Raw genomic sequence first — 20,164 nt, forward strand, 5'->3', positions numbered from 1 at the left:
TATTTATGTACAGTCTGATTGAGAAAAAAAGACCAACAGAAAGACTGGTGAAGAAATATACCCATCATGTGGGCAGAATGAATGAAGCTAGACGAAAAGACACACAGATCCTGTATGAGAGAGGAAGCGACAATATTCATGAGCACAGACGCGCAAAGACACACATAAACATACACACAAAGTGCTTTACCGGATGGCCCCATTAATCAGCTTTTTAGAGTTTGTGACTTTGCACTCTCTCTCACACACACACACACACACACACACACACACACACACACACACACACACACACACACACACACACACACACACACACACACACACACACACACACACACACCTGCTGCAACCTGCAGGCATCCACCATTCACCCCTGGGGGGGAAATTGCTTGTTCATAATCAAAACGAGTAACAAATGGCGCTCTTCTTGGCACACCATTCTGGGGTGACTCAAGCAAAGCAAGCAGCGCTGTGGGAGAGAGATGATCGCAGTGAGAGAGAGAAAGAGAGGAGGAGGGGTGTCGCAGCAAACCAAAGGTTGAAAGCGGCTGCAGCGCGGAGGTTTGGGGACGCACACACGTGAACACACACAGACGCACCAGTTCTGCTCTCGGCCTCTGAGGAGTCTCCACTGGTACAATGAAATATTGCTTGTAAAGAAACATTACGCCCTAAAACAGGACAAATGCAAAGTGAGCAGGGGATACTGTGGATGAGCATTTCCTTACACTCAACTCTAGCTGTGTATGATGACAATGACTGAGCTACACTTCATTATTCAGTGCAATATGTGTTCATGTCAGTTGCTGCGTTTTCCATTCCCCCTAGAAATGTGCAAAAATAAATAAATATCGCAACAAAAAAGTGGTAATGGAAACACTTTTACGCTGTCATGAGGTAGTTTTTCAGACGTATCGATATAAAAGTAACATCGGTGATAACGCAGGGGGTCATGTGACGAGAATTTAAGAGAATTGTGGGATATTGTGAGAGGAGACATTATGAGAGTTACAGCTCATTCACAAAACACCTTTCAATAGAAACACATACAAAGACCAATTGTACTTTATCTAAACTTCAGAAATATCACTTTTATTGACTGTATGCAGGGTTTAGATAAAGTAGCCATCTTAGCAAACCTCACATAACTTCCGCTAATTCAAAAATGATCAAAGAGGTGCAGTGTGAGTGGGCCTGAGGGCGGACGGGTGCAGCCAGGGCACCCAGTAACCTGAGAGGACACCCACGCCATCAATCCAGTGTGTGTACTTGACAGGTGAAAAGCAAAGCAGGGCATTACGACATAAAACACCCACATCCAAACATTCCTTAATGTTTTTTTGGTTTGTTTTTTCACTTTTAAAAGACTTTGCTGCGGCCTTGGCCTGAGTAACCAGAGTGATCTCAAAGTACGGCTCCTGGGTTACAACATTTTCTTCAGAATTTGATTTTATTTGTTTGTTTTATTTGGTGCTTCTGCTTTAGCTGGCTCCCCTGCCTTCAGCTAGCACATCAGCACGAGCCGAACCCCTTGTCTGTCTTAGCCTGTGCAGCAGGAGAACAAGGAGGTGCAGCAGTAAGAGTCTGCAGAAACTTAATCTTAGGAAAAGGTTGTCATGCTCGCAGACAGATAAAAAAAAAAACGTAGTTGTTAATACACCAGGGCGACAAGTAAAGACTAAGGGCCTGATTTACTAAGATCTCAAATAAGGAGCACTAAATTGCATGTGCAAGCTTATAGCTTATAGATGCAATGTTTTGCTCCCACTGCCACTTTCTGCCAGAGAGACTATGGGAGAGCAGACTGAATGAAAGAGCAAAATAAATTGTGAGGCCATGGAATTGGAGGAGCTAGTGCAAGAAGCAAATAAACATATTTTGGAGTAACGAAAAAAGAAATATTAACAGAACCAGGAGAAAGGCAATATGGGAGGCTATCTGTGACAAGGTCAGTGCTGTGGGGAAAACAAGAACAATACCGGAGGAAATTAACACAAGATGACAAGACATAACAAGAACAAATAATGATAATAAAACCTCAAAAAATACAACAGGCTTGATAGGCGATATTGCTGGATAGGCTATAGAGCTGGGGGTATGACCAAAAATGTATTGCAGTAGATTGACTAAGGATGGAAATTTTCCTATGAAGATGAGTAAATATTGTAAAATAATTCCACACTAGTAGTACAACAGTTTTGTGGCCCCGTGTTAGCACTGCCTGCTGATGAGGAGGGCTCTGACCTTAACTTCATACGTTAAGGCGGTGGAGCAAAAGGCTCGTGTTGCACAGTGACATAGTCGCACCATGTGTGTTTAGAAGTCATTGCATGTGGCTGTGAGACTGCTTCCGTTCTATAATTTTAAATCTTTCAGCCTTTATCTGCCTCAAACTTTTGAGCTGGATATTTGCTCTCCAAGATTAGACTGTGACAATTGACTGATGAGAGAAAAAACTGAAAGATGGTCAACAATCCTCTAAAGTTAAAGACTGTATTTCAGCCAGTTTGTTTTACGGTAACAAATTTTCAGCTCAACCCACTGCACTCGATACTAGACTGAGTGCCATCTGATTTTACTGAAAGATACATAAGGTAATGATGTCGAGTGTAAGTGTAGGAGGCTATTAGCAGCAGCTCTGATGTAGCGGGTTGGAAAGAGATTTCCAGCGTGGTACTGTATTACCTGCTGATCTGAACATCCGTCATACTTTTACTTCTAGTACATTACAAAACCACAACATACAAAATGCAGTTGTGACAATAATCTTTATGGACATGGCTCGAGACCATTGTAAAGACACACTGCTGCATACAGTGCCACTTAGTAGCTCAAAACATCATCAGATTCTCACATTAAGAGAAATGTTATACTTGTGTGAGTATTTATTTAAGGAAACACTTATCTGAGAGTTGCTTGATTGTTTAAAAATATCAATGTTGTTCTGTCTTAGCCGTTCCTCTGCGTTCATGGGGTCATCATATGGTGCATGACCCAATTTTGGTTGTTTTTTTTGTTCATACACCTAAACAAACATGTTGTGAAGATCAGACCGTGACAAATTCCAGATTTAAAAAAAATAATAAAAAATGAACGACACCTGAGTCTCATCACACTGATTGGAAGCACTTCTAAACAGATGGACTCTGCTCTGACCTTGAAATTAAGAATTTTCCACCTCACAGATATGTAATACTGGCTCATTTCCCTGAATGAACAAACATAATAGAATATTTGTGTTTCATTGGGTTCTGCTGTTTAAATGTATTTTGGAAAGGATTACATATGAACAATATGTTCTAGTAAGTATGGCAGGAATACACTGATTGAAGTGGACAGTAAACATGTGGAGAGGGGCTTTTGGTATGAGGGGCAGGCTGCCTTGCCCTCAGTCTGAGTCACATTCATGTCAGGAGCAGAGATGTTGTTCAGAATGGCTTTCAGGTCACGGTGAGGTTCACTCGAGGCAGTCAGCGGTGAGGGTCAGAGTTTAGGTTAAAAAGGGTTAAAACTTTTACATGAGCTGGAGCAAGGAGAATTCAAGAGTCAGCCAGTGTGAGTCAGTACAATTTAAAGCTGTCACTATAAAAACCAATGGCACACGATATGAACAAAGTTGTTGACTTTGCCTCAAGATAGATAGATTAGGTAGAACTAATATCAGACGGTGAAAATGACCACCACTTCACCAACCTCTGCTCATTTAACTGTTCTGTAAATGAAACTATCTAATTAGACACAGTATCAAACAACTACTTTCAATATGTTACTGAGGCAAAAAGCTGTTTCCAATGAGGGGAAAAACTATAGAGAACAACAGAAGAAATTAAATGTTACTTTAAATAAAGAGATGAACACATCTACTGTCAAATAAGTTTATGAAACATCTGCTACTTGTCATCAATATATAATGAATTATGCTGTGACAGTTTAAAGAGAAAGGAGCGTCCCGGCTTTGCTCACCATGTCTACTCATACTGGGTTTTGTGCTTTTGCTGTACATGGGGAAACACACACACACACACACACACACACACACACACACACACACACACACACACACACACACACACACACACACACACACACACACACACACACACACACACACACACTGTACTCTCCATCTCTGCTTTCTAACCTCGCCTGCGAGATTTATCGATGCAGCAATTTTCAGTCTGTCTCCATGGTGTGGTGTCTGCCAAGCCATTTAGGATATTGTAGTGCTGCAGCGGTCAAGTCTGGCACAGTCAAGCGAAAGCACACACACACGCATGCACGCACACACACAGTAACCACACATTTATTCATTGCTGTTCCTACTTTGGTCCTGATAACCTAAAATTGACTTTAGAATCAAATCCTGTTTACCAAGTCGGTTTAACCCCAATTTAAAGAGTTAACACCTCAAATCTAACACTGGGAAGACAATACACAGGTAAAAGTGGTCTGAATTCACGGTCATGCCACAAGAGATTGTGTGTAATTCGCTGCATTTGATCACCAGGCAGCCGGTAACGTGTAGACTGAGTGTGCTGTAGTTACGTGACTTGTATGGTGGTTTACTCACAGCTGACACTGGTCTCCCTTGACGCCTTTGGTGGTGCAGAAGCACTTCCCTGTGTTGACGTGGCACACGTTGGCGTGGCTGTTACACTTGCACGCTGAAAAAAAAAAAGAACAAAGGTGAGATGTTGAGAGGGAGAGAAGGGAGATTTTAGTCTCTTGGCGGTGTATCCTGCCATGGAGCTGCTGAGCATCCAGCACTGAAGCAAGGAAAATGCATATTGTGTATAAACACAGTAATCTGTGGATATTTAAGTCACTCATGTTCCAGGTGAGGAAATGAATGCAGGCAAAGGGAGTTGGAGCAGGGGATGGGGCGTATCAACCATTCCTGACAGATGTGTTATGAATGGACAGAGGAAGGTGGAGCAAAGGCAAAAAAAATCACATTCGTTTTCAACAAAAGTCAAAGCGACTTGCAGTTGTGAATCATTGTTCCTCTGTACTAACAGGTGTTACTCCTGAGTTATCTCATTTCTTATGTGTTATGCACCTCAATGCATTGTCTTGTACCAGCTATTATTCCTACATATGATACATTTCCTGTCATAACAAAGAATGTGTTTGGGTGAAGACAGGTTCCAGGCAGCTTAAGCTCATCACTGAAGATGGAATGAATATATATATATATATATAATGCAGCACCATGTGTATGTGCATCACCAAGTGATGGAGATGAATCCACGGTTTAGGCTTTGTGTAAAAATGCTTTGGCACATTGAATATACGAGGCTAATCTGAGTTAGTTTTCCTTTGCTTGGTTGTGGCAGAAAGATAGATCTATAGTTTCAGTTCTTCAGTTGAATCTCTTTATGCCTTTTTCCACAGGAGAAGCCAACACAAAGTGCAGTTCCTCAAAAGGCCAGTGAAGGGTGGCTCCAAAAAACAATTAATTGTCCGAGACCTCGATCACAATGTCAAACTATACATCAGAAACAATCATATTTACAGCCCGGTACAAAAGGCAGTCTATCTTTAATAGGTTTCTCCTTTCATAACAACTGTACAGGGGAGAACTATCAACTCCCAGCTCCACCTCTTTACCCATTCTTGAATTAGCACAGGCAAAGACAAAGATGCTCTTCTGGGTGGAGGCTTCAACCTACAATTAATGGTTTCCACGGTTAGCGAAGGTCTGGTTGCCTCGGCTCTTGTGTATTTCCCACCCTGAACGTTTCCAAAAAACAAGTGAAACACGTTTGGACGGAGATGAGAGATGGAAAATAAAAAGGTTCACCCGGTGCAGCAACAGGGTGAATTTGGTGGAAGGAAGAAAGGTCATGGACGGTGTTTATGGAACTCTATGTTAGCATCACGTTAATCACCTGTATCAGTTTCTGTCATTGGTCGTCTATATCGGTGCATGTGGCCCTTTTATTTAGAAGGGATTTATTCACAGCAGCAGTTTTAAAAGGATGAACAACAACACTAAGCATGTACACTTTCAATGTGCGTATGAGTAGTGTTTGAGAGTAATCGCCTCTGGAAAACTTGTGGAGTGCAGCAGGTCGTCCTGGGCAGTTAAATTAGGCCTTTAGAAGGTCTTTGTTGTAGATAGTCAGTATTTGATTAGAGTCGTGGGAACGGGGCTCTCTTTTGTTTTATGTTTTTTTCGGTCAGTCTAATCTTTTTAATCGTTGGTGTTTTGTATAAAAGCAGAACATGTTGTGGCCAGATGATTCAGATGGAGCCAAGCCTTTAATTTGAACCCAAAATCACTTCTGCATGGACCAAAGCAGGAACCCTATATCACGTCTTTTATGTATGTGCGTTCATATCCTGCATCCCACTCTGGCTGATTCACACTCAGTGCTTTGTTCTTTTTTTTTTTTTTTTGCAACTGGCTCAGAGACAGGCTCTGTAATAAAACAGTGGTGAACTCGGGTCAAGGTAAAGCCACGGCACCAGCAGATTACTGGAGCACAAACAACCTCCAAAAAATAAATATATAAATAAATAAAATAAATAAATGCTGCTTTAAATATTTAGATTTTCAAGCGCACACTGAGTAGCACAAAAACAAGGTGGCCCGGGGGAGCGTTTAAATGTCAGCAGGCTGAAAGTCAAATTGACGTTCCCCAAGTAAAAAAAAAAAAATAAAAAAAAAGACGCCGACAGGAAAAGCAGCAACAATAACAAAATACAATTTCAATCTTTAACTTGAAATTAGATTGACCCATCACAAAAGCAGGAAACCTTTTCAGGGATGCATACGGAGCTGTGAGGGTTCGAGAGATAACAGAGCCCTGACAAAAAGTGGCTTTTCGACTTGAGATAATGGACAAATCACAGGTGTGTCCGCGCAGGCTCGGGTCACCCTGCTGTTTGTACAATATTGATTTAGTAGGCAGCCAACAAAGGCATGCAAAGGACACGGACGAGAGAAACACGTCCGTGTTTCTCTGCTCGCACAGATTTTGCCAATGGCACTTAAGGAACGAAAAAGAATGTGCGACAAAAGGACTGAGAGAAAAGCAGAGAAAGAAAAGGGGGCCGTCTGGGTTTGGAGGCGTTTGCTGAACGCTGCGATCATTAGAGAGTTGCACATAAACGCTTCAACGCGCAAGGACTGATTTCTGGGTCACTGTTGAACTGAGACCACACTACAGGTTTAATTAAAACGCACGTGCAGACAGACCTAACATAGGCCGCCACTTGATGAAGAAAAAAAGTTGAATTATTCCTGATCTTAGTTTAAATTCTGTCACTGGATTAACTTTTTTTTTCTCCTCTCTCTTTAAACAAACATGAAAACAGTGTAATCCCCTCAGCAGTAAACATCATTCGACTCCAGCAGAGCAGTCCCAGTGCAGACAAACACTGCTCTCTGCACACACTGCTGAGTGTTGACATGTAAACCTACTTTCGCATTTCGTTCCCACTTATATACAGAAAATGTAACCACTTAATACTCCAATTTGCATTTGAAAAACAGAACCAAATCTCCAAGTAAAGACGCTATTTTTCTTTCCATGGCATAAGTCTTTCTGGAGAGCTGCAACATGAAACATTTTTTTTTATTCCATCTCCTGCTTAACTGCACAGAGTTGATCTGATTGTACAGTTTAGAATATTTGTGGACAAAGTTTGTGCCTGAGTTCACAAGCAAACTTAGTGTAGCTTGATATTTAAAACATAGGAAAAGATTCAGGCGACAGTGGCCGACTGCTGCAGGCTCAACAGAAATGGAAAAGGTTCATTTAAGGTCAGTTTTGCACTGGAAGTTTTATCACTATTTTTTAAAAGAATTTAATATTTGCTAACTTGTCTACTTTTTGCATGGTAGAACAGGTTTATTGCCATGTCCACATTAAGAACAGGCTGGAACACATCGTGAGAACAGCCAGTCGCCTCACGGCCTCAAACGGGGCCTGTGTGTGTTCTACATGATGTCAGATCAGGCAGAGGGCTAGAAGGATAATGGAGGACCCATCACACCCTGCTCACTGCCTGTTCACAACACTCCCGTCAGGTCACAGGTTCCGGTCCATCAGGACTAGAACCACCAGACAGCTGAACAGTTTTTCTCCCCAGGCCATCTCTCTCCTGAACAAGCCCTCCCAGACCCCTACGCCCCACCACTCCCAAAGACACTTAAAAACTGCCTGTATTTACTATGGTCATTACTCCCTCCATGTCTCCAGCTCACTGTATATCTCAGTTTATTTTTGTTTTGTTTTTTAAATTTGTCCAACATAAATGTTTTTTTCTACATCTACATTGTACATTTGGCCAATAAAGAGATTCTGATTCTGATGTCACATGACATATGACACATTTTGCACAGATACTGCAGATTTAAAACACGTTACCAGAAATTTCAAGTCCATCATCAGTCATATACATATTTGATCTCAAATTACCATCAAAGATATTATCTAATGGAAGCTGTATTTGGTAATGTTAGCTTTCCCAGCTAATTTTTGTTTATTGTAAATTTTAACAATCGCGTGGGTTCAAAATGACATCGATACCATTTCTTCCGAAGCTGGAAACAACCATTTACACTCACACTCACACCTAGGGTCAATTTAGAGTCATTAAATCAGCCTAACCAGCATGTCTTTGGAGGTGGGAGGAAACCGGAGTACCCGCAGAAACATGCAAAATCCACCCAGAAAGGCAAGAGCTGGACTCGAACCCTCGCTGGGAGGCATCAACGCTAACCACTGAGCCGCTATGCCACCTGGAAACAAATTCTAAAATCTTACATTACCTGACCCAGCAGTCTGGCAGATTTAGAAGGGATATGTTACACTTGTGGTGGAGCAGTTTGTCCTTCCTGGCTAGGTTAACAGGCCTCTGAACCATGTAGCTCTCTCATGGCTACTGGACATGTCGGCTTAATGACTATTGTTTAATACTGTTGGGACTGATTCTGATGCCCACCCTAATACTAGGAGCAGAATCTGAGAGTATATTTAGCTCCTTTTCAATAAACAGACATTCTTCCCTTTGATGAACGAATCGTTTCCACCGGTTCTCCACATCAAATGGGTCCACAATGTTAAGGCTGCCTGTAAAGCATTCACAGATTTCACCATCTCAGAATGAGAACATTTCATTAACGCCTTCTTCCTGTTATTATCAAAACTAAATCCCACTACTAAAAGCCTTCTATTGACAAGTGCAAAGGAAACTAAACACACTCGCTTTCTTTAAGATCTTGTGTGTTATTGGATTTTGGCGAACAATGAAACCAATTCATTCAGTGAGACTCTGCCACTAAACATGGAGATGCATGAAGTAAACTAAACACTTGAATAATCTGAATGATGTGCCGACACCGTCATATCTGGAACTCCAAAGGAAGTGTATTCAATTCTGAGAGAGAGAGAGAGAGAGAGAGAGCAGCTGGAGGTGAAGGATTATGAAGAGAGTGTGAATGGATGAAATGGACAGAGAGTCATCATGCACCACACTTGCTGATGATACAGAAAATAAAGCAGCAGAATAAAGAAACTCGATCACTTAGCAAAAAAAGCCTGATGTGATATAACTCATACTTCTCCTGATTTGTGCAAGCCCCCAGAAGAGAGCACGATCTCTCACCCCTCTGCCTCTGCATACACACCATAGGAAACATGCGTGTTGTCTGGGTGTGTTTCAGTGTGCGTGTGTCGGTGTGAGTCAGACACAAGTACAGATGAGGGAATAAATCACAGAACAGACCTCTGTCTTATTCCCAAGAGGCCTGCAGTTATAAAACTCCAGATAACGGGAGGAAGGGAAACCACGGCTTTGTGTTGCTAAATGTTAATCTAAAGGAATTCCACGCAGCGTCACATATAAATGCAGTGAAACGTGCAGGTTTGAGGCATGCTGAGACATTGAGATTTAGACACCAACAAGTATCATTTGTGTGTTATCATTTCAAAACACACTAGCACAGCTGCCTCAGATAATCTGAATGACTCGCACTCCATAATAGCCATCACACACCTATTCATTTTGTTATTCTAACCTCCGCGTGCTTATTTATCCTAACAGAGGTGAGCATCTTCTTGCTGCTGTTGATTGAGTCTTTTTTTAATGAATGTGCTCCTTGAAAAATAAAAACCTCTGATTTAATAAAACTCTAGAGAGGAGATTGTGAAAGGTTTTCTTAAGAACGGGTCCATTACCCAACCTCTTTGATGCAACTCCCTTCACCACAGTGCAGCGTGTTCACACCCAGCAGATGTGCTGATTGGTCAGCAGGTCAGGATATTTACACATGGAATTCATCCACGCCGAAGAAAATGAAGAGGGAAGCAGGTTGTGCGTGTGGGCCCACCTGCTTGCAGTGAAGCCTGACTCGTGCACACGTGTAGTGGAGTGACACGTTTAACGGTGGACACCAAATTTGCTCTAACGTACAGATACGGAGATGGACCTCACTAATTAACTGGTTCACTGCGTCATGACCTGAAACACGTTCAGTGACGTTTTCCTCTAAAAACAAAAGGCTTCATTCTATTACGCCAAAAATGTGAAATCCCACGATGTGTCTTGTGATTCTGTGACATTGCCTGGGTTAAAATATGTTCTTCAATGTTCAATTGCGTGAAAATTTTATATTTCATAGCTAGTTGTTTAAATGTAAAAAAGACAAGTTATATGCTTGGTTACCTCTCAATACAACTAGGTGACAGTGGTCGGTGTCTGTCAGGAGGAGCTACTATTAGCTAGGAGGCTGAGAGGTTTGGAAGATCTACTAACCATCGTACAGAGCTGGTCTCTGAATCATTCTGATCAGTTGCTCTATTGCTGTTCAGTGCAATGAGGAATGTACAGACTTGTACCATGGAGAAACCAAACAACCCAACCACAAATGCATGTCCCAACATAGGAGCATCAGCTCATCATAGAACCACTCAGCAGTCCACCTCCACCTGAAGATAACAACGTCAAACTCTTAGCCAGAGAGTAAAAGAAGCCATCTATGTCAGGTTGGAAAACCTTTCTCTAAACAGAGGAAGTGGACTGAGAGATAATCTGCCATCAATTTACAATACAGTCCTAACTTCTTTCATCCACATTCACATCTTGACATCGGTGCCGCACTGATAATGCCTCATTCAGGGCACCATTCATAGGGAAAGAGGACGTCAACAACGTAGGTACGTTTCCAGCCGTTAATGGACATTAGTTGCACCAGTTTCTGGTTCTACAGAAAAAACTAATGATGGGCTACACCCATAGAGCTATTTAAAATCTCGACATCCCACCAGTCCCTTACAACTGAAGAAGCTACTTGAAAGAGCGGTTAAACGTCTTCTAAATAATCTCTACAAATCCAGTTGCCTTTATTAAACTTTTTTCTTTTTTCTTTCTTTTTTCATGACCTAGATGACTGAGAACCTTCACAGGCAGTTTCTCTACAGTTTGTTTTTTTTTCCTCCCCATTTAAGATGATCATGTTGTTGTGGAGATGTTTGTGAATCTAAATGTTCAAATGTGATGAACATAAAAAAAAACAGTCTTGGTTTTGTCCTTTGTTGTTTTATTTTCTTGTTCAACTTCATTTTCAGCCAATCAGAGAGATTATGGGGGAGGGAGTTACACAATCAAAGTCATTGATACCTGTGCCCTGGTGAGTCCGTGTTATGCAATTACGCCACTGAAACACTAGGCAACCACTGGCCAGCTGTGTTCAGCTAATGCTGGAGTTGGATCAGCAGCTAGTTTCACTAAAATCACTGCAGAACAGAACACACAGAAGACATGTGAGGAGATGGCGTGTATGAGTGTGTGCTTGCTTGGCCGCCTCCACACAGTGCAGATTATATTGTAGGGTCTGTAGCTACGGTGTCAACATGCCTCGGTACTATAAATCTCATCTGTGTCTCATTGTTCCCCCTGTATTTACCCCTTGTGTTCCCATCCCACTTTGCCTGTAGGTCTTTGTTCTTCGTGCCAGAAACGTATTCACCTGTTCCAAGTACACATAGCACTTATGATCTTTTCCTTGTGATTTTTGGATTTTGGCTTTGTCTGTCTTTTTTCAGTCCGTTAGTCGTACATTTGAGTCCCACTCAACCAGTTCCTTGTTTCAAGTATAATGTACTTCATTTTGAAATTGTCCTTAAATACACTAGCCTCTAAAACACCACCCATTTTTAATACTTCTTTAACTAGACAAAAGTCATTACAGTGAGCTCACTTTAAACTTGTTTTGTATTATTGCTGTTGTTGGTTACAGACTGCTGCCATTGCTTTTATTGTACCCACAGAGCATCGATTATAAACAGTTATATCTATTTTACTGCTGTGCTGGAAATTAGCTTCAGACGCTGCTTCTGCAGCTATCAGTGGTTCTCTGTACTGGTCCCTTACAAAAAAAATCTAAAAGTGGAATTGTAAAATGAAAAACATTTTTACAACTCTCACCAAACACTTCTTATCTCTAGGAATACTTTTCCTTCAATGTCACCTTCCACCTTCAGCTGACTCTTGCTCATTCTTTGACTAGTTCTGGAGACAGGACAGTTTGCTTAGATAAGAAAGGTCTGGACTTTATACAGCAATTAATGAAGACACGGTGTTCCCCACGAAGGCAAAAAGCGTAAAATATATGGGAACACACATCCCGTATATATTTGCATACAAATCGAGGAACTGAATATTTTTTTTTCCCGAACTCAGCAGAATGGGATCAGTGAACCATCAGCACTTAAACGTGGAAACTTCAAAGCCTCCATCATTTTACTCCTAGAGTCAATTTTAGGCCCATTAGGAGGACTTCTACGTTAATGGTTCATCGTGCCTTGGAAATGAAACATTTGCATGATTTAAAGGAGAAGTCTTCCCTTGTTCTTAAGTGTTGGAAGTACTTAAAAATGCCAATAGGTGAGGGTTCAAGCTGCTAATCTAAACGTACATATTTGCTAAAATGACATGGTGATATTCTTGCTATACTGTTAAGTGTGAACGATGAAGATCGTTCAGGCACCTTGTGTGGATTTGAATATTATCTTAGGGTAGTGGCAACAGTCATCTGTAACAGTTTCTCCCCTCAAGCCATTAGAAACTGGACTGAACATACACATTCATATCTTTACATTCAGCCCTTTGCACACATTTTTGCATCGTTTGCACACAATGTGCTACTAATCAGTCAAATGTTTAAAGTCACCCTGGTGCACTGCTGGTACTGTCTGCACTATATTGTCTGCATAAGCTTGTATATGCATCTATGCATCTATACATCTATGCTCAGTCTTTGTCGTATGTCTTCATGAAGCTCCATGGTCCTGGAGGAACGTCCTCTCATCGCATAAAGAACTGCCCCTACTATACATGGTTGAAATGACAATAAAAACCTCTGCGACCTTTGCTCTTTTTCTTAGTTTTAATTTGAACAGCACATAGCAAAACGTTTTAAAGGTTAAACACACCATGCTGATGTAGAAGCTGTGAAGAAACGGACAATAATCCATGGGACAATCAATAACCTAGAAGCTGAGTGGCTCTCTGCGTGCTGCTAATTTAATTTAATTTTAACTGCTTTGTTACTCTCTTGTCTCTGCGGTTTACAGAATCTGCAAATACATTGTTAGAATGGAAACTTCACATTCAGCTGCAAATAATTATTCTAATGTGAGGTTGTTTAGTTGCATTCGGAGCAACTCATGTTCATTTCATTAAGGCAAAGGGTGCATTATTATATCACATTCAGCAGAAGAGTTTGACTTACAAGGCAGGACACTGGCTAATTTATTAAACGTATGCTGGTTAATGTCAGTGTGAGCTGCGAGCCATAAATGAAAGCGCCCGGTCTCAGAGAAAGCAGCTTATTCAAGATGAGACGTGTTGAGTCACAGCCGCAAATAGACTTAAAAAAAAAAAAAAGTATTTGCACTGACTGGAGATCAAAAAGGATTCAAAAGCCGTTTAAATCTTATTTACTGCACTGTTTGTATGTGTGCGTGGGTTTGTGTGTTTGAGGTTTCCTGTGCGTCCGTGTGTTTGACCAGTCAGAAGCCAGGAATAGGACTGCCAGAGGGAAGATGACTGGAATCCCGCTAAGAATGCTGGGTAGCTTGCAATGCTGCCACGGGGATCCACAGGTAGATGAACACACAAAGCACAAATATGTGCGCACATACTTGACACAGCAGGTAAGAGTATGCAGAGACGAATGAATGGGGTGACTCTGCAGGCAGCGTCCCTCCTCTGCTCTCTACTGCTGCTGAAGCTCAGCAGCTGGCTGCGTCTGATCCATCACACACACACATACTTCTACTACTACTACTACTACTACTACCACACTACCACCACCCTGCTGTTCTGTCTGGCCCAGTCTCTAGTTGATGCTTCTGGGTTGTTAGTTTCTTGCAGAGACAGCACTCGACATCTGTACGGTTCCTGCCACTCTACACAGATTTACAAAGACCGCTGTTGCACCCTGCTTAGAGGCTGCACATGAAACCCTCGAACCAGGGGCAGACTGACACGAGACAGGGAGGGGAGGGCTGAAGAAGAATAAATAGAAAATCGGTCGGAACAAAGGAGACTACTTTATCAATAAGGAAACGCTGCTGTTAGAGTTTCTATATATTATAGATTTAAATATCTGTCTTCAGCTGTAATTCCTCATGTTTCTATGAGGTGAAGCTACTTGATACTGAAATTCATTTTATAAATATTGTTTTGAGAAGACAAGGGTAGACCTGAACTTAAACCTCCTCAGTAAAGAACTAAGAACCAAATCCTGCATAATTAATAATGGCTATCACTAGGGACAGGCATCAAAAACCAGTTCTTCCAAAAAACCGGTTCCAACTGGTTCGGTTCACCAATATCATTAGCATTCATGCTTATCGATTCCCATTTTCATGCCCAATCTTTACATCCCAGTCCAGGTGGTGGCGGTAATGCACCTAAAAGTTCTGCCAACCGCCATTAAACAAACAGAAGAAGAAGAATCTTTACTCAGGCACATCAAGGAAGGAAGGAAGACACGATGGCGGAGGGACTGAAATAGTCCAAAGTGGCTTCACTTCACCAGGAGGGACTGTAACAGCACAAAGTGCAGCTTATGCACTTATGCAGCAAGCATTTGTGGATGACGCATGGCATTAAATACTGACAGAGCCATGTGTTCTCCGGTCAACAAGTGTAGCTACCGCTAACTCTCAGCAGAGCAGAGCTAATGAGGATCTAGTGACCAATCTCCTGTTTGTTTTCTTACACAAACTCTTATCTCTTGTTTAGAAACTCAATAAAATTGCTGTTGTTTACATCAAACCACGAACACCTACCTTTTCTAGATCAAAAGTTCACAGGAGGAGTGATAAGGGAATCAAGAATCAGATCGATAAGCAGAATCCATAATGGCATCAGTATCAATAAAACCTTATCATTGGCAATCTCTCGCTATCACTGACGCTTCTTTGAATTCATTAGGACACTGGAGTGACCGTGGACGTCTCTGAGCAATCTGGTAAAAAACAAGACAATCTCTCCGATACGTGACAAAATATCCTCAAGACCCAACAACAGTCCCCCGCTTGTGAAGTGATTCTGTGTATCAGACGATCAGCAAGACCGAGAGTCTTCACCGACAGCCAGAGAGAGATGGAGTATCAGAGAGAGATGGAGACAAGAAGCCTACTGATGCGAATCATGCAGAATTTATGGAAGCAATAAAACTGTTCGGCGAGAGGAGCCGGTGGCAGAGGAGCATTATGTGCTGAAGCACTGGGAAGCAAAGCATAACAAGCACAAGAAGAAATAATACAAGCTCAAGTCTTGCCTGGAAAACAATTCAGAGGGCACAGGAGCACAGTGGTGGGTCTGCAGCTGGTCATATCTATTTGAACCTGGGCACTAACCAGAACATACGGCCTATACTTTAGAAATGTTTTCAAAGGAATAATTTATATGCAAACAAAACTATGAAAAACCTATTTCAAAACATGGTTGTGTTTAGATGGACTCTAGTACCCTACTACTAATAATCAGTCTCATGTAAAATCAATTAGAACAGATTGGCTCCCTCAGAAGGAGGTTTCCATCAGATTGAGAGGTGTGGTGCAAACCTTAGATAATCTGATGTAAACTCAGATTGGAATGAATCCATTCTTTCTGAACAATCTTGCTACACATGCGGTAAATCAGGTGATGTGACGAGCTTCCAGAAGCTTCCAGAAGCATGAATCAAACAGATGTGAACTTGAGAAACTTGCTTGAAAGTTCCTGGTCAGAGCCTTTAACAGTTTAACAGGGCATCATGGGAGAACGGAAGAGTGCGGCCCCGCAGTACCGCCAAAACAGCGGGGGGGGGGGGGGTAACAAAGGGGAGCCATGAAGTCAAAGAAGCGCTCTGGACACACGCTGGGTCCCTATCAACCCAGTTGGGGTCATCTGCAGGAGGGTGTATGATCACGAAAGACACGAAACCCTCAGCGATGATGTGTCCAGACTGACACATCTGCTAATGTGTTTTCACAGCTGCTGCGGCGCCTCATGCTGCTGCTGCGTGTGCTGTCTGCATTCTACATTTGTTTGGTTGGCAGGAGACGGTGTGAAAAGTCTGAAAGCGGATGTTTTGAGGAAAATGCGAGCGCGCACTGCTCTGATAATGAAGGAGATGACATTTGGGTGTCACAAGGTCCAATTAACAACCTGGCTTCAGCACTACCTAAACCTCAGCAACGTGGGCTGAACAGTTACCGTGACTGTGGAGTCCATGTGGGATCCACTTCGTTACATGACCCAGGCTTGTATTTTATGGGAGATTAATCTGGCTCTCACACTTTCTTGCGATCCGTGCATGCGTCTGACCACTGAACAGATCAGGTGGTCAGGAACCCTGCAGTTCCTTGCAGAAGAAGGCAACAGCGTTAGTACTGGTGACTGGTGCAGCCGTTTCCATCTGCACAGCGAGCAGGTACACTCTCCATGACCAATCTGTTTTAAAAGAAGCTTTGGAGGCATCAGTCTGTCACTCCACTGTAATAAAACTAGACAAATCAGCAGAACCAAAGCACCCAGGATGGCATCTAAAATGTAAGCCCCACCACCACCACCACCCCCCCACTGAGGGTCTCAAAGTCTAAACAGACATCCAACATGTTGTCATCTGCAGCATCTGTGGGTGCGTTTGATTCTGCATGTGTGCAGGACAAGGTGAACGGTGCAGTCGGAGAAAAGCCACACTAATGCCCCGAGCGCGCATACAGACGCACACTTCATCCAGATTTGACAAGGTTAGTTAATCATCTATCACAGGGACAAGAGAACGGACAGAACCCCCCCTCTCCTCTGTCTGTCCTCTTCTTCTCCATTTATCCCTCCATCTCCTCCTCTACCCCTTCATCGCCCCTCTGTCCAAGGGCAACTGTTCTTTTCCAGCGACATTAACCTTGCATATCTCACTGCGCGGTATTATCTGTTTCTTTTCTGTCTGCCTGTCTTTGCTTCAGTCCTCCTCATCCTTCCATCCTCTCTAAAACGTGCCGAGGCCCTTTCCCTCCCGGGCAGGGACGAAGCCGTCTCTCCATCATTCAGCGCTCTAATCGGCCACACATCGTTGACTCCCAGCCGTTTAGCCCAAGGTAAATCTAACAGTCCCTTTTATAAAGAGAGATGGCGGGAGACGGAGACTGAAGGAAGGATGAATGGATTGATGGATGGATGGATGGATGGATGGATGGATGGATGGATGGATGGATGGAAGAGGAGAGACAGAGTCACTGTAAAGTGTAAGAGAGGTGTAGAGGAAGTGAGGGGAAGGTAAAGGTAGATGGATAAAAGTAGATCTGAGCCTGTATACGGTGAGTCGGTTAGTGTAGTTAATGGGATGACACTAATCTGTCTGAGGAGAGGAGAGGAGAAAGGAAAGGAAGAGAGAGAAACAGCTGACGACATGTGACCATGAGATGTTAAACAGAGCACGAGAAAAACCCCAAAAAAAGGAAAAAAGCAAATAAAGGCAGAGGAGAAGAGGAGGTGCATCAGAGGCCGTGGCTGTACGGCGCGCATCTATCAGAGCCACACTCTGCCAGGGACAGAGACACCAGTCAACTCGGGAAATAAGAAAATGATTAAGAGCGATTTAACGTCACGCCGCCACCAAGCCAAAACGCACATCTGTCACAGCAAGACTGATGTTACCGCACCTCCCTCTCACTCCCCCCTTCCCTCACACTCCAGCAGCGCCTCATTCATTCTCTCTCCTGTCGCTGATGTTTATGTTTTCCTATCTGGCCCCATGCTCCCCACATCCCCCGCGCACCCATTTCCACACATATTCTGTTAATGAGTGTTAGCATTCGGTATGATTGTCTTCATATGAAGCAAACAAAAGCACGGAGGAACAAAATAGATTACAAAAAAAGCCAGCGCGTATCCGTCCGCACTAGCTTTCCAAACAAAATGCAAAATTTGCCAGTAGAAATCAAGAGAAACTGCTCATATTACATGTCTAGCTTGAGCTTCAAGTTTCTTTTATTTTTGCACATTTTTTATGCAAATTTATACACAAATAATAATGGAACAGTGAAGGGAGAGGCAAAAAACGTGGATGGGCTTATTTGAATATATTAATATTACAATTCATAAAACACAAAACATCGGAAAATACTAGACTGTATAAAAAGGACCAACAACGAGAATAATGTAGAAATAAATACAGAAAATGGTAGTGTGTGTGTGATTATGATCTGTATTAAAGATGTACTGTATGTCCATCAATGAGCAGTAAAACATAAACACATAGACGACACATTATAGAACAGCAGTTACATTATTCTGCCTTTAAAAGATGTTTAAAGGATCAGAAGTTGGCCCTGCTCTCTGGGTCACCGCAAACTCTAAAGAAACCAAAGCTGGTCCACAGCTTTTAAACACTGCCCCCATCAGGATGTTCGTGGCTATTACATTGGTGGCACCCGCATGAGTGGCTCATGACGGAAAACATTTCAGAGAAAGAATGGAAACTGTGCGTGGCTTGGGAAAAGGACAAACAGAGTAACCTCTGTATCTGGGAATTCCCTTGTCATGTTTGGAAATAAACAGACGTGAATGACCAAGGAGACAGCGCGTGACCTCTGCACTCACCGTTGCACTTTCCTCCATTGATGGGGTCTCCGTAGTAACCGGGCATGCAGCTCTGGCAGTGGGTTCCCGCCGTTAGATTCCCACAGTGCTCGCACACGCTGCCGTTCACACACCTGCTGTGGCCGTTACACTGGCACGCTGCGAAGAAAACACACACAGGATAAAGGGCATGCTGGGTTTTCAGTTGATCAGGTACATCTACCCATCATGTTAACAGCTCTACAGCAGATTAAGTTTATTATTTTGGATGCTATTCATGTCAAGTGAGGCAGTTAGAGTATGGAAGGAGCACACACACGGCTTAACCTGTACAACGTCTCCACCTCAACGTGCTCATGACATGGGATCTGGTCCAGCTGTTCACAGTGGGTCACTCACCAGGACACTGGATAAACGCCCAGTTGTAGCCTCTATCAGAGGAACAGAGGCCCTGGTCCACCACCATGTCCCGGTCTCGCAGTTTGTCACGCTTCAGGGGACCTCTGTAAGAGCCCTCCATGCACACGCCTCTGCCCGTGTTGCTGGGATCACCGCACCAACCGCACTCCACCCTCTCCAGACACTCGGAGCACGTCCTCAGGCCAGAGCAGTTCTGGGCTGCTTGGAGCAGGAGAAGGATCCAGAGAGAAATACAAATGGAAAGAATCAGGAAAAAGAGGAGGTGGGTTCAGTTCATGTCTTTTGTTTTTTTTGCTGATTTGGCCTCAAATTCAAACCTAAACTTATTCACAGTCACATACAACAATGACTCAGGTCAGAGCCAAACAATGCTGCTGTTATGGACGTTGTGTTAAATAGAGGCACATTTAGACAAGCTGGACTGGACTGGACCGTACTGACTGCACTCACGCTGGTAATTAATGCATGTACAGGTGTAAGAGATTGTCTTCAATCCCAAAAGATTTTTTTAAGCAGAGATTCTTGGTATGCAACTTTTTTGCACCACCTATTTTAACAGGCCCCAGAGAGTTGGTGCTGGAAACTTGCTAACTGAGGAATTAAGGCCTAAATATGAGTTCAGGTGGACAGTTTTGTGCGTGATAAAAGG

The 20,164-nt window shown here is 42.8% G+C and overlaps 1 protein-coding gene across 5 annotated transcripts in view; it reads right to left on the reverse strand.

The window, feature by feature from the left end:
- The window catches only part of atrnl1a (attractin-like 1a), a 266,309-nt gene that overhangs the window by 157,380 nt on the left and 88,765 nt on the right, over window positions 1-20,164 (reverse strand). For 3 of the 5 annotated variants that reach the window (XM_047602954.1, XM_047602955.1, XM_047602952.1), the window contains 3 exons: window positions 19,495-19,716; window positions 19,117-19,254; window positions 4,574-4,667 (listed from right to left, as the gene is read on the reverse strand). In XM_047602954.1, coding sequence (XP_047458910.1) covers window positions 4,574-4,667; window positions 19,117-19,254; window positions 19,495-19,716 — 454 coding nt within the window. The remainder of the gene's footprint in view (window positions 1-4,573; window positions 4,668-19,116; window positions 19,255-19,494; window positions 19,717-20,164) is intronic. The other 2 variants (XM_047602956.1, XM_047602953.1) reach the window with 1 other exon arrangement.

Source organism: Mugil cephalus, chromosome 13, assembly GCF_022458985.1.
Source record: "Mugil cephalus isolate CIBA_MC_2020 chromosome 13, CIBA_Mcephalus_1.1, whole genome shotgun sequence".
Classification (NCBI taxonomy): Eukaryota; Metazoa; Chordata; class Actinopteri; order Mugiliformes; family Mugilidae; genus Mugil; species Mugil cephalus.